The sequence below is a fragment of the Doryrhamphus excisus genome, linkage group LG2, assembly GCF_037039965.1.
Source record: "Doryrhamphus excisus strain RoL-2023G ecotype Guam linkage group LG2, RoL_Dexc_Guam_v1.1, whole genome shotgun sequence".
NCBI lineage: Eukaryota > Metazoa > Chordata > Actinopteri > Syngnathiformes > Syngnathidae > Doryrhamphus > Doryrhamphus excisus.
In genome coordinates this window covers 29,177,897-29,191,725 of record NC_136358.1, presented here as the reverse complement: position 1 = coordinate 29,191,725, position 13,829 = coordinate 29,177,897, and the positions used below count along the sequence as shown (strand labels likewise).

The 13,829-nt window shown below is 46.1% G+C and overlaps 1 protein-coding gene across 2 annotated transcripts in view; it reads right to left on the bottom strand.

The window, feature by feature from the left end:
* Positions 1 to 13,829, bottom strand: part of LOC131109740 (collagen alpha-1(XI) chain-like) — a 56,947-nt gene that overhangs the window by 9,481 nt on the left and 33,637 nt on the right. For both annotated transcript variants that reach the window (XM_078789089.1, XM_058062020.2), the window contains exons 17-43: positions 13,409 to 13,462; positions 13,262 to 13,315; positions 12,755 to 12,808; positions 12,636 to 12,680; positions 11,988 to 12,041; positions 11,874 to 11,918; positions 10,161 to 10,214; positions 9,255 to 9,299; positions 8,026 to 8,079; positions 7,915 to 7,959; positions 7,436 to 7,489; positions 7,311 to 7,355; positions 6,694 to 6,747; positions 6,501 to 6,608; positions 5,852 to 5,905; positions 5,466 to 5,519; positions 4,915 to 4,959; positions 4,646 to 4,699; positions 4,382 to 4,426; positions 4,189 to 4,242; positions 4,049 to 4,102; positions 3,898 to 3,951; positions 3,711 to 3,818; positions 3,167 to 3,256; positions 1,961 to 2,014; positions 780 to 887; positions 601 to 708 (exon numbers count right to left, since the gene is read on the bottom strand). In XM_078789089.1, coding sequence (XP_078645215.1) covers positions 601 to 708; positions 780 to 887; positions 1,961 to 2,014; positions 3,167 to 3,256; positions 3,711 to 3,818; positions 3,898 to 3,951; positions 4,049 to 4,102; positions 4,189 to 4,242; positions 4,382 to 4,426; positions 4,646 to 4,699; positions 4,915 to 4,959; positions 5,466 to 5,519; positions 5,852 to 5,905; positions 6,501 to 6,608; positions 6,694 to 6,747; positions 7,311 to 7,355; positions 7,436 to 7,489; positions 7,915 to 7,959; positions 8,026 to 8,079; positions 9,255 to 9,299; positions 10,161 to 10,214; positions 11,874 to 11,918; positions 11,988 to 12,041; positions 12,636 to 12,680; positions 12,755 to 12,808; positions 13,262 to 13,315; positions 13,409 to 13,462 — 1,647 coding nt within the window. The remainder of the gene's footprint in view (positions 1 to 600; positions 709 to 779; positions 888 to 1,960; positions 2,015 to 3,166; positions 3,257 to 3,710; positions 3,819 to 3,897; positions 3,952 to 4,048; positions 4,103 to 4,188; positions 4,243 to 4,381; positions 4,427 to 4,645; positions 4,700 to 4,914; positions 4,960 to 5,465; positions 5,520 to 5,851; positions 5,906 to 6,500; positions 6,609 to 6,693; positions 6,748 to 7,310; positions 7,356 to 7,435; positions 7,490 to 7,914; positions 7,960 to 8,025; positions 8,080 to 9,254; positions 9,300 to 10,160; positions 10,215 to 11,873; positions 11,919 to 11,987; positions 12,042 to 12,635; positions 12,681 to 12,754; positions 12,809 to 13,261; positions 13,316 to 13,408; positions 13,463 to 13,829) is intronic.

The window sequence follows — 13,829 nt, the reverse complement described above, 5'->3', positions numbered from 1 at the left end:
GCATCCTTCCCATTCCCTCGCATCCTTCCCATTCCCTCGCATCCTTCCCATTCCCTCGCATACTTCCCATTCCCTCGCATCCTTCCCATCCCCTCGCATTCTTCCCATTCCCTCGCATCCTTCCCATTCCCTCGCATCCTTCCCATTCCCTCGCATCCTTCCCATTCCCTCGCATACTTCCCATCCCCTCGCATCCTTCCCATTCCCTCGCATCCTTCCCATTCCCTCGCGTTCTTCCCATTCCCTTGCATCCTTCCCATCCACTCAAATCATTCCCATTCCCTCGCATCCTTGCCATCCCCTCGCATCCTTGCCATCCCCTCGCATCCTTCCCATCCTCTCGCATCCTTGGTCAATACTTTCAAGGTCACCTTGACTGTGACTGCCCAATAAATATTTCTCTAGAGATTCTAATTTGATTGGCCCGCAACAACCTTGGGTGAATATTTGCAAATAATTGCCCCCCCCCCCCGTCCTCACACACAACCTGTGGGTGGTTAGTGAGCCAGGGCCAACAGAGGACGTGATGGGACTATTGGGGCATCGTGGTCGCTCCCTCTGGACGTCTGGATGGATGAAGAAAGATGTTTGGATACCCACCTTGTCACCATCCTCTCCTGGTGGGCCTTGAGGTCCAGCAGAGCCAGGAAGACCAACAGGACCTTGGATGCCATCACGGCCAGCAGGACCCATGGGCCCTTTCTCTCCCTGCATAAAATCAGGATCTTAATGGAAGTGCTTCTAAGTGCCTAAAAGGACTTAATGCCAAAGTCACTCACAGGACCGCCTTTTTCGCCAGCTGGTCCTGGTGGCCCTTGGGGGCCATTGCGTCCTGTCAGACCGATGGGACCTCCTGGGCCAGCAGCACCCCTCTCTCCAGGGGACCCCTGTTACACGGCAAAGAAAATGATCATTGGTCATGGTTGGATTTGGCGAAAAAACAACAGTGGTGGAGGAGGATGAGGCTTTCCTTTCCTCCAAGAACTTTAAATTCAACCCCGGATGTCTGCTAGAAAACAGCACGCTGGTACTAGCTACCAGGTACTAGACATAGTACCCCGTAGTACCTGCTTTTGCCAATGGAAATGCATCATGGTGAGTAATATGAGTATGGTATGGTATGGTAGCATAGCATAGCATAGCATAGCATAGCATAGCATAGCATAGCATAGCATAGCATAGCATAGCATAGCATAGCATAGCATAGCATAGAATATTATAGCATAGCATAGCGTAGCATACCATGCTATAGCATAGCATAGCATAGAATACTATAGCATAGCATAACCTTGGAAAGCATTGCGTTTGGTCAGAAGTATAAGCAAGCACACGCTCAATTGCCCGTTAAAAGAAAAGGCTAGCATGAGCTACGCTGTAAACACAAAACCCCTGGCTGACTTTGCCACAGCCTGACAGCAGCAGTGACAGGAAATCGATGTGTTGCATCAAAGATCCCAAAATATTCTACCAATGGCTCGTTTGAGAAGAAGCGCCTCATTCCGCATCACAAACGCTCATTCAGAGATAATCTTTTCACCCCCCCGGCTCGGCGTATCGCCTGTCATCTAATGGGCGGGCGGGGTTGTAATTATAGGAAGGCCACGTTTAGCGCGCCAGCAAAACGCTTGAAAAGCTGGCTGGCAGTCAGCTTTCCAATTCCCTGCCGAGGCTTTTGATGACGACGTCGCCGTAAGTGAGGGGCCCTGAGACAAAGAGCCCCATTTATTTACACATGACTCCATCATTAGCGATCCTTTTCACTCTTTCCAAGTGCGTACGACCAAGCCAGCTTCAACATCCATGAATTCAGCTCCAGGATGTCCTTTAGCGTTTTTAGCGATAGTAATCACAGACGAGATAAAGGCTTCCCGACAACTACGCAACCTAATCAACAAACTCGCAGCAGAAAGTTGCCCTCCAGATATTTTTGTGCTCAATAATTATACAATTAATGACTTACGATGGGGCCGGGGGCCCCCTGGGGCCCTTCTCCTCCCTTTAAGCCACCTGGACCCTGAAAGCAGAGGAGATGATGGCTTCAGACAAGGATGGAGGATTGAAAGTAATCACAGCTGTCAGATGTTTGCCAAGGTTCCTGTTCCATGTCAAGTAACAGCAGAAGATGGGGGATTCGTCCCCCACCTTGGATCCCGCTTCTGACACCAAACCTCATTTTTCCATATTGCTAAGAACATATCACTCAATGTTGAATGTGAATATAGCGTATGTAGTGCACGTTCCAAAAATTGTCCAACATCCCAAACGATGATTCTACCATAACGTGTTATAGCTTAAACGAACATAGGATATGTTCTCAACATAATGATATCGTTTTCCATTCCAACAATAAGCTTGTTTTTGATGCAGACTCTCGCATTGGATGTCGTTAGATTACATAATGACATATACATTATTCATGCAACAGAACACATTCGGTCTTCAGACCAACGTAAAAAAGAAGGATCAGGTCTGAGAGCCTGCAGTAGCGGTCGGCGCCCATCCATCTCCACATCCCTGTCGTGCGTTCCAGTTCCTGTGCTGAGTCACTGCAGCATTCCTCGGAGGGCTGCATATGGAAAAGGCTGCTCACAAATACAATAAAGCCTTTCATTACCGTAACTCATTTACGGGACTTTCGACAGCGCCGGCGGGCACCGAGGATGCCGAGCGAGCAGGCGAACCTGAGATTTAAACTAAATTTATTGGCTCCTAACTTGAGCTGGTTTGCATGAGAGCACGCGTGTCCTTGATTGTGTGACGGGATTGTCTCGCGTCTCAGACCGATCAGACTAAAACGGCGTGTGGATCTCAGATAAGAGTACTTCAGTACTTCAGACTTGAATGGTCCAGTCCAGAATGAACTCAGTGGGCTGGACCCTGGAGCTCATTGTCATCACACGCTCACAAAGTCTGTGGCTCATCGGGAAAGCTCAAAACCCAAACTCTGTCACTCTGCGTTCTGTTGAGGTTAACCGTTTTGACGCTGCCATTGTTGATGCGTCAATGCGTCAATAGCTAATTGTTCACTAAAATAGGAACATGTAAAATAAAAGCTTTTAGGATGGACACAGCTTGACCCTGGAACGGACTATTTATCTATATCTGCACCGGATGATCGTACTTTGCCAGGAAATCAATCTTAACCAGAGTGTTGGGTGTGTGTTACCATGGCGCCCGGAAGACCTCTCGTTCCCTGGAAGCCCCTCAGTCCCGCAGGACCTGGTTTTCCGCCGGGACCTTGTGGACCTGGATCTCCCTGCAGAGCGAGAAAGGAAAAAAAATCATCCATGAAGTGACTTCAGGTGTAAAAATGTCATCTTTAGATTTTGCTTGAGGGGTCAAAGACAGGAGTAGAGATACCCCGATTGATTGCCACCTATCGATATCGGACGGTTTCTGTAAAAAAGACGTGATCGGCATTTACCGATAAATGTCTTTCAACTATACAAGCGTGCTGTTTCACGTAGCATTGTCAAGACCCTTATTGGGCCAACCCGGGCCAAACCCCTAGCGTGTGTACACCATAAGTACAAAGCAATGAACCGCCAGATATGAGGGATAATTGTACGCAGACATTTTTTCTCTTTTAATTGAGTGGGTGTGGCTTATATTCAGGGGTGCTCAAATTCTAATTGGCTCCAGAATTTATGGTGGTAAACTCTGCTAAATGCTCTTGTGGCATACCCAGCCCATAGGAAGCCCTCGTTTACCTTTCCGCCCTCTTTTCCAGCCGCTCCCGGCAACCCTTGCTCCCCAGGGGGGCCTGGGGAACCGGGGTGCCCTCGCTCTCCACTAGGCCCAGTCTCTCCGGTTGGACCCTGCAACGACAGCAACGATAGTATTTCCCATGTATGCTAACTTGACAACTGGTGATGGTATTTTCCTCTGGCAACCTACCTGAGGTCCGACCACTCCTCCGGGTCCAGGTGGTCCAGTCTTTCCTTGGAAGCCCTGAAGGTTGGATCTTGTATGAAATATGACCACGCCCATGACATTTTTTGTGAGCTGTGTATTAGGTAACACCGCCGGGACGGAAAGTACCACTGACCGTCTCTCCTCTTTGTCCGGGGTGACCTGGCAGTCCATCTTTGCCTGCTGGTCCCTGCGGGGGTCAAAGGAGAGAAGAACATTCAATGTCAGATCATTATTAATATTTAAGCGAAGGACCAGGATACCGTACTGACTTACATTGGGTCCCTTTGGTCCGGGGAACCCTACAGGTCCTTGTGGTCCTTGAGGACCCTTTAATGACATGAAAGCAACGCGTCCGTTGATTAAAGGGATTTAACTTCATTTAAACATTTGATTTTAAAGCGTCGGCAGCGAGAGCCACTTTGAAACAGAAACTGGGTATCATGAGCAAATAAAGAGCAACACTGACCCTCTCCCCAGGGGGTCCCGGGGGTCCGTCATTGCCCGAGGTGCCCTGAGGGGAGGAAGAAATAACAGAAAGAAAACACTGTCAGCTTTACGAGTTTTAGTTATTTTGATTTTAAAGTCATGTGACACTCACCGTAGCTCATGTGGCCTGGCATGTCATATTTATTATGTAGTACAGTATGTGGTACTATACTATTTACTATCAACTATAATGTTTGTAATATTTATGATGTCTGACAGCAAGTGTAAAAATGAATTAGTTTACCTTTGCTCCTGGTTTTCCAGTCGGTCCCCTGGCACCACGCCCCCCACGAGGACCCTACACACAAATTGTACATAATAATATCCATATTGTACAGATGCTTATAATATTTACACGTGGAGAAAACAGAACAAAAGTTTCAAGTACTCCTTCACTGCAGCATTTGCTGCAATAATATAAAGCAATCCCAAATGCAGAGATTGTGTATTATTATTATTTGAGCACCATAAATAATTCATGTGCAGCTCTGTGGACGAGTGAAATTGCCTTACTGTCGGGCCGCGTTGCCCTCGAGGTCCAGATTTGCCAGCGATTCCCTGAAAAAGAGGAAGAAAAAAAACAAGAAAGAAAAAGATTTGATTTGGGTTATGAAGTCTAAGCAGGTTTTAATGATTTTGCAGAAGCGGAAGGTGACGCAGTGGCAGAGCGGCACAGATGAACGATACAGGCTTTTAGAGAAGCACCGTGTATCCATATGCAAATGACTTACCAGAGTTACCAGGGAAAATTCTTATTGTGTCACATTCAAAAAAGTCATTTTTCATTTAGCTTTTCCGTGCCACGTGCCGCTAGGAGACGCTCACGAGGCTTGAAACCTTCTGCCAAAATGCTAAATGCTAGGGGGCAGTGTTATCCTGCCAGAGAGCATCCACGCTTGTTGGCTAGCTGTTTAGCTCCCTGTGTAGTATGACTAAATAGTAATTATTCATTCATTTTCTACCCCTTATCCTCATATCCTTATTTCGCATCATCAAACATGGCGTCAATGACCTCACATGTGTGACAGCGTGAAAAAAAAAAAGGCGTATTGTGTGCAGCTCACCCTCGTGCCTTTCTCTCCATTGGAGCCTGGGAAGCCCGGGAAGCCGTTGGAGCCCTGCAAGGCAAACACTTTGTGTCATGGAGGAGCATCTACAGGGGGATTCATGCGGTGGTCCCTGATGCGGTCCCTGATGTGATCAATTCATAAAGCCAGCGTCTGCACAACATCGGCAGCCTGTCGCGCCTGTGACTTAGTTGTCTCATTTGTAGTCCCTCACCCGTGGAGGACTACACTCCTTTATTGCATTAGAAAAGGAAAGTCTTCCTCACTTCTCATTGAAGCATTAGGGACCTATTGGACCATAAATGACTCTTTACTTTAATAATTATGTCAATAAAGTATATTTAGGTATGCTGGAAACTAAAACAAGCATGTTTCCCGCTTACCTTGGGACCGAGTCTTCCAGGATATCCTGGCAATCCAGGGACTCCAAGCTTCCCCTAAAACACAAGATGATTAAAAAGACATTTAGAGGCTGCAGACTTAGTAAAAATCCTACCATGGACTTTCCTCGTAAGCTGGAACCTACCCCAGCTGACTTGGGGCCACCAGTCCATTGGCTGACAAACCCACATTCATACCTATGGACAATTTGGACGCTAACAAGCAGGGATTCTAACCCAGGTCCTTCCGGTGTCCTGACTGTGTGTCCTGCATGCTAACCAGAGGAATATTGTACGTGCCGTGGTTTGCAAGACGTCAACATTTGAGCGTGCCCATAAATTTCAGGTCATTTATGGGTGTGCTGCAGAGAACCTCAGCTAGCAATGTTTCATTGGCGTTTGATTGGTCCAGACTTCATCTGCATTATTTGAAGACCAAAGCTGACAAAGACATACAAGATAAGATTTCCATCCTCACGTTCTAACGAGCGACTGAATGTTCTTAGAGCGTGTGGGGTGGTTAAGAGACTAGCGCTATGAGCTAATCATCTGTGGAGGACGTCCTGCAAAGGTCGGTGGAGTCATGTGGGCCAATAAAAGAACATTGAGAAGACGTCATCTTAACTGACGACTAACTATTTGACTGGCATACCTTCTCTCCAGCTGTTCCCATGGGACCGGACTCTCCGTTAGGCCCTGAGGTTCCCTTGGGGCCCTCGGGTCCGTCCTCTCCTCTGGGTCCCTGTACGCCGACCTCACCCTGGACGTCAGTAAAGATGATTGATTATTGTGATCGTCTTTTCTCTCTCTTCCTGCTGCAAACTACGGTAAGGATGTTGGTTTACCTTGTCGCCCTTGAGGCCCATGTCACCTTTGAAGCCTGGAAATCCATCTTCTCCCTAGGGATAGGACACGGAGTCAATCAATGGATCCATGTGGCCTGGAGTACTCAAAAAGGGGGCAAGGCTCCTTCAGTGAGGCTTAACAGTGGCCTCTAGTGGCCGCTTGGATGAAAACAAGTCTAAAGTCACTCTACTGTTACTCTACTGACATCTGGCGGTTGGAAATGGAAATAGATGAGAATTGATGTTGGGGTATGAATACGTCGATTTATTAAAGTTGAAATAATACTAAAAATAAAATAAGCAATTTAAAAATCAATAACAGGAAGACAAACAAAAACTAAATGATATAATATAATGATCTAATTCATAAAGGTAAAATAAAAAAATGTTCCAGTTGCAATACAATTATGCAAAATTCCCACTTAATTCCTATTAACTCTCATGGTGTCCAATTTACTGGAAATGTTCTGCCCCCGCAACCCCCCCTTTTAAATTGGAACTCCCAAAACTGCCTTATTGTTATGAATTGTTTTAGGCTGTCAAGAAATGGAGTCAATAATAATAATCCATTTTAGTCCTTATGGTTTGTGGTGGACTGGACCCAAAAAGATGTTTACCTTTTCTCCTTTGCCGCCTTTCAGACCTCGGATTCCCTCTGCTCCCTGGAACAAAGGCAAACAACATGAATGACAGCGAGCGGATGGCGTGGCTTGAGTGGCGTGCGAGGACAACGGGCGCTCACCTTGACGCCGCGAGGCCCCGGGTACCCGATGGAGCCCATCGGTCCGGGGAAACCCTGAGGAAGAGGAAATGATAGCAAGGATTAGGAAGGCGGGGAGAATGTTTATTTGACATATTTCCACTGATTTCCCAGAAGTCCACGCTGGCGAGCCAAGTGTGGAAGAAGTCGTGCGTGTGGAAACGGGAAGAAAAAGCTGAGGCCAATTTGAAAAAGTGGAATATTCTCATAAAGCTTGATGAGAAGACATTTTTTCAGTATTATCATGTCACAGTAGATCCTTAGAGGTCTGTGTTTTCCTTAGCATCTGTCAGTCAGGAAAACGCTGCCAGATCTCCTTGTCCTTTCCCTCTATGATTTCTGCCGAGCAACAAGTGACAGAGAGAATCATCTGCCCAGTCCTGTTCTATCAGTCCTGAGAAAAGTCAAGTCCAAAAGAAATAGCTGCTTTGGTGAACTTCTTGGTCTAATATGAGACTTACGGCTGCTCCTTTCTCGCCCGCCGGACCCTCTTTGCCTGGGTGACCCTAAAACAAAGACACCGTTAGCTTATTGTCAAGTTGTTTGGCATCTTGAGGAGGCGTGGCACTTACAGGAGGCCCATCAGCACCAGCCAGTCCGGCCAAACCCTGTTTACCTTGAGGTCCCTACAGAAAGGGCAGAGGTTCATTTCGTATCTTAGCAACGACAGCAGCACACACGACTTGGCTAGCTCAAGTCAACATCAGTCATTGGAATGCATCTGCACCAGGTAAGGAGCGGCAGGTAAAGTAGTTCCCTATTAGCAGCGGCTGACTTATTTTTACATCGCATGGCAGTCTGTGCATGTTTAATTATTTCCTATTAGACACATTATTTTTAATCATGTTACTGTCCATACTGTATGTAGATCAGAGGTGTCCAAAGTGCAGACAGGGGGCGAATTGTGGAACAAGGTCTTTTTTTCTTGTTGTTATTTACAAGAAAAAAATGAAAAATCTGCAGTAAATTTACAAGATTAAGTAAAAATATTTTCAAAAATTCAAGAAAAAAGTCTAATTTTAAAAGCACAAAGTTGACATATTAAAGAAAAAATAATATAATGTGAGAAACAAATAAAACAATAAATAAAGTTGGCATTTTTTTGGAAAATTCGGTTGCAAAAAAAAAACTTCTAACGCTATGACAATAATTTCAAATTATTATATGAATAAAGTGATAATAACAAAAAGAAAGTTAAAATAGCAGAAATGGAAAAAAATAGCTTTAATTTTATGAGAATAAAGTTAAACATTAAGAGAAAAAACAATGATAAAAATAACATATAAAATGACATTAAAAGAAACAGCTCCAACAATAAACATAAGATCAACATTCAAGAAAAAACATAGTATCTTTTATAAGCCGTAATAAAAATGATATAAATTAGGTTGGGGAAAATATAATAATATTATTGGAATAAAGAACATGTATGAATATTATTAAAAAGGAAAATGTTTGGAAAATTAAAAAAAAAAAAAAAAGCAAAATGTGAAGTTGATAGTCATAAAAGGCTTTTTCATCTTTAGCACAAAACGGGGGTGCTCTTGGAACGTCTTTACGTAAAATATCACGGTGGCCCTCGTTGGTAAAACCCTGGGACACCCCAGGGGTGAATCCACTGATGAAACAACCACACTAGTAAACACCAGTAGATGTCCATATCAATACCTGGAGATGATATCTGCTACAATAAATGCACCGTCACGTGAGAGCAACATCTGCAGAAGAACTTCAAACTCTTAGGGGAGGGGAGGAGCGGGAATTGGGGGTGGGGGGGGGGGAACTCATTCTGAATACTCACTTTTTCTCCAGGAGGCCCGATTGGACCTTGAGGCCCAATAAGACCCTGAAAGTGGAGGAGAAGAGATGTGTCAGTTGTTGCTCCACACACACACACACACACACACACACGCACACACAGAGTGTATATATATACACACACACACACACACACACACATACACACACACGGAGCGTTTTACGGTGTAGAAATGAAAAGTCAAGCAGACGTCAAGTGGACTGAGAAGGTCTGCTCCCAGTTTGAATGAGCTTATTTTGCTAAGACTACGACTTCATTGCTTCCACATTTTTAGGCGAGGCCACTTAGCGCCGCCGCCTTGGACACGCTCAGCCGTGCATGCAAACGCGCTTTATTGTTTCCTGCCCTCCGTTTGATTCCCCGGGCCCCGTCCCGTCCAGCGTTTAGGAACATATCTTACATTTTTCCAAAGCCTCGCTGCTTCGTTATAAGGCCCCGATCAGCCAAGAAAAGGTTCTCCAAGCAGTGGACAACTAGGAGTCTATTCCCATTTCCTTTTTTCCAGGGAAAAAGGAAACCTGGCACAGGATCCTGCCTTCTATTAGCTCCGATGTGGACCACTTCACCATGGAATATTGTTCCTGAACACTCAACGGGAGATAACTGTCTTCTTCTCCTCTCAGTGCTCACAGTAAACCACGTCACAGCAGAGGGTCTTAAAAAGGAGGAGGTGGGGGGGGGGGATAGACACGGAAAACGCTTGTGCAGACGTTTGATGGAGAAAACAGAAGTGGCGTTCACACTCGCACACGTGAGGAGAAACAATTGGATGTGAGGAGGAGAAGAAATATTGTAGGGGGGGGTGGGGGGGTTGAAGACAGGATGTGATGGTGCTGAGTAAGAAACCAGGTCTGAGGGGAGGGGGGGGGGGGGGGGGTGAGAACTTACATGAGGACCAGGCAAACCCTGCTGCCCAGGCGATCCTGGTTCTCCTTGAGGACCCTGGAATGTAGAAGATCCCATCAGTCATATTTTCACTGGACTAATATGCACCACTAATAATTATATTCATCATATTATCATTTTCTATCCCGCTTATGCTGGCATGCTGGAGCCTATCCCAGCTGTTTGTGCTGGTGTGTGGGAACCGTTTGCTGTGGAAGAAGCTCATCAAACACAAAACAACAAAAATGGAAATGACCCAAAACAACAGTAGCCCAATACTTACTAATACTACAGTATACTACAGTATTTTACTGTGTTTCATTTACTTATCATTTTAGTTATCATTTAGTGTCTTTATGACAAAATATGACCAAATATTGATCTGATTGGATACATTTTTCATCAGGTGACTTTTCCTGGTATACAGCACTGGGTGTGGTTTGGGATGTTAGTATGTTACTGGTTTCAGTGGGTGTGGTTTGGTATGTTAGTATGTTACTGGGAGTGGTACACTTTGGTATGTGAGTGTGTTACTGGGTTCACTGGGTGTGGTTTGGTATGTTAGTATGTTACTGGTTTGGTATGTTAGTGTGTTACTGGTTTGGTATGTTAGTGTGTTACTGGTTTGGTATGTTAGTGTGTTACTGGATTCCCTGGGTGTGGTTTGGTATGTTAGTGTGTTACTGGATTCCCTGGGTGTGGTTTGCTATGTTAGTGTGTTACTGGTTTCCCTGGGTGTGGTTTGGTATGTTAGTATGTTACTGGTTTGGTATGTTAGTGTGTTACTGGATTCTCTGGGTGTGGTTTGGTATGTTAGTATGTTACTGGTTTGGTATGTTAGTGTGTTACTGGATTCCCTGGGTGTGGTTTGGTATGTTAGTGTGTTACTGGTTTCACTGGGTGTGGTTTGGTATGTTAGTGTGTTACTGGTTTCACTGGGTGTGGTACAGTTTGGTATGTTAGTGTGTTACTGGGTTCACTGGGTGTGGTTTGGTATGTTAGTGTGTTACTGGATTCCCTGGGTGTGGTTTGGTATGTTAGTGTGTTACTGGTTTCACTGGGTGTGGTTTGGTATGTTAGTGTGTTACTGGTTTCACTGGGTGTGGTACAGTTTGGTATGTTAGTGTGTTACTGGGTTCACTGGGTGTGGTACAGTTTGGTATGTTAGTGTGTTACTGGTTTCACTGGGTGTGGTACAGTATGGTATGTTAGTGTGTTACTGGGTTCACTGGGTGTGGACTCCTGGACCTGTAGGATCCCAACCCAACGAATCCCCAGGAGGAGGTCCACCCCGAGCACTCGATGCTGTCTGACAGGGATGGAGATGGAAGACGAAGACGAAGACGAGGCTAACGTGAACCCCGTGTGAGGACAGCGAGGCTTCATGCAGATTTACCAAATCATATGTTTTATGAAAGATTTACGACCCTCGGGAGGCGGCACCGCTTTGTGACTCACAGCCTCATGTGGTCTAGTTTAGACGTCATGACCAAGACCCTGCAACAACACGGCTGACTATTTCATCTCCTCCTTGACTAAAGCTGAAGGCATCTTGGTCATGCATTGTCACACGGGTCAGTTGATCTGCTAATGACCTCCATTCCTGCAGGTCAAAGACACGCATCAGCTTCAAGCAAGGCGGATGACAAAGTGATCTCTTTGGTGGTCTTCACACACGATGTGACGGTTTAAAGAATGAGCAAACACGTTTCTCACCATGTTTCCTTTGGGACCCGCTTGCCCGTCGAGTCCGGGAAGACCCTGCAGGGATATGACATTGCTTTATGATGCCGTGAGGAGATACTCAGTGGATGGCGGCCATGTACATACACGTTGTCCTGCAGGACCAGCAGACCCTCTGGGGCCCAGCAGACCTCGGGGACCCTGTATGGCGAAGTGAAGAGAGATGAGTACAACAGCAAAGAAAGACTAACGGGGACTGAGTAAATTAGCCAAGAGCATCCAGTATTTGGTGAATAAAAACAACAAAGAAAAGTACACTGAATAAAAAGTAGAATGCGGACTAGGATTGAAATAAGCCGACAACAGTAAAGTTGTGAGTAAAATATGCCTTTAAAGTATGCATTTAGAAAGTCCTGCATCATGGTATTAAAAAGTGCTGTGGAGTGGAGGCAGCATGCAGTCGCTATGCTGCCCTCGTGTGGTCACAACGGGTAACAACCACTCATACAAAGCTATCCAGCTCAATTTAGAGAACAGAACTTGCAAACAATGAAGACGAAATTCTAGGCGGCTTGCACAACGCTTTGGACTTGATCTCACTAACGGCCGCTTTTGTTCCACATTTCAAGGCTGAGAAGATGGCGTGGCGTGTTTGACAGGTAGATTTAATGCCGAGGGAGGGGCCGCATGTAGTGGGAATAACATCTCGTGCATATTTTGGGTTGTTTTCTTTATTAGCTGGCTTTTAACAACCCCGTCTCGCCGTGTCAGCAGAAGACCGATATATTCACTTACGCTCTCTCCGGCCACGCCTCTCTGTCCGACCTGGCCGTCTTCTCCCTGTGGAGGGAAGCGGCATGTTATTGGGATGGAAAGAGGAAGGTGGGGGATGGCTAAGGGTCTGAGGCACGCACTCTTGGTCCATCTTCTCCTGGAGGTCCTGGAGGCCCTGTAGGACCGTGTTCCCCCTGGAGAGAGGGAATCAGGGAGATGATTAGCAAAGCCAGGGAGTGGCAGGCTCACATAATAGTCCTGCAAGTCCTGCAGCTGGAGGAAGGAAAATAAAAAGACTTTTTGCTCTTTGAAAAGCTGATGAGTCAAGAATTCTGAAATCAGAAAGGATGCAAAGAGAGCTCCTTTAATCTACGCCGGGTCACCACAGATGGCACGGATCTTCCGTATAGGCTTGTCTGTATTTAGCCATCTATAGGCCTCATCTGCCGGCCCTCTAATTAGGCCCCATAGGACAGAGAGCCTGTCTCAAAATGCTACTCTGTCATCTACTCGTGTTTGATTCTCTCAGCAGGCGGCAGAAGTCGGCGAACGCGGCACACGGGACTCCTCGCCCGCCTACCGCTCTGCTTTACATGGGAATCAGCTGGTCTGTCCCTGGTAAATGGGTCAGATTCTCACACACTCACCCTGTGGCCCTTCTCTCCGGGGAGACCGGGAAGGCCGTCAAAACCTCGATCGCCCTGCAAAGACACGGTGATGCACGGTGATGCACGCTTTCACCCCAACATCTGCAACCATCACGGCATGCCCCCTAAAGTCTGTGTGCCGGTTACCTTGGTTCCCGACTCTCCTGGCATTCCTCGAGCGCCGTCGGCTCCGTTGCGGCCCTGCAGCACACAAACACAAACACTGACATTTGTTTGATGAATGAATGAATCAACGAATCATTTAAAGGGGAACGATTATGCTCATTTGTCAGCCCTTGGTATTGAGATGGGATGACACACTATAACACGCAATACTCCGCACAGAAAGCTTTCTAGATCTTCCAGAATCGGCACCTATTCCAATTGCGTTTCTTTGGATTTGTGCTTTCCACCAAAATGGTCTGTTTTCATTTATTCCACCCATGACCCCCCACTGTGGTTCTCTCCACCTCAGTGGATGCACAGCGTGTCAAACGTTAATGCACCTGAGCCTTCCCAAACTTCTTTCAGGGCTCACTTCCAAATGAGAGAATACAACATTCTAATC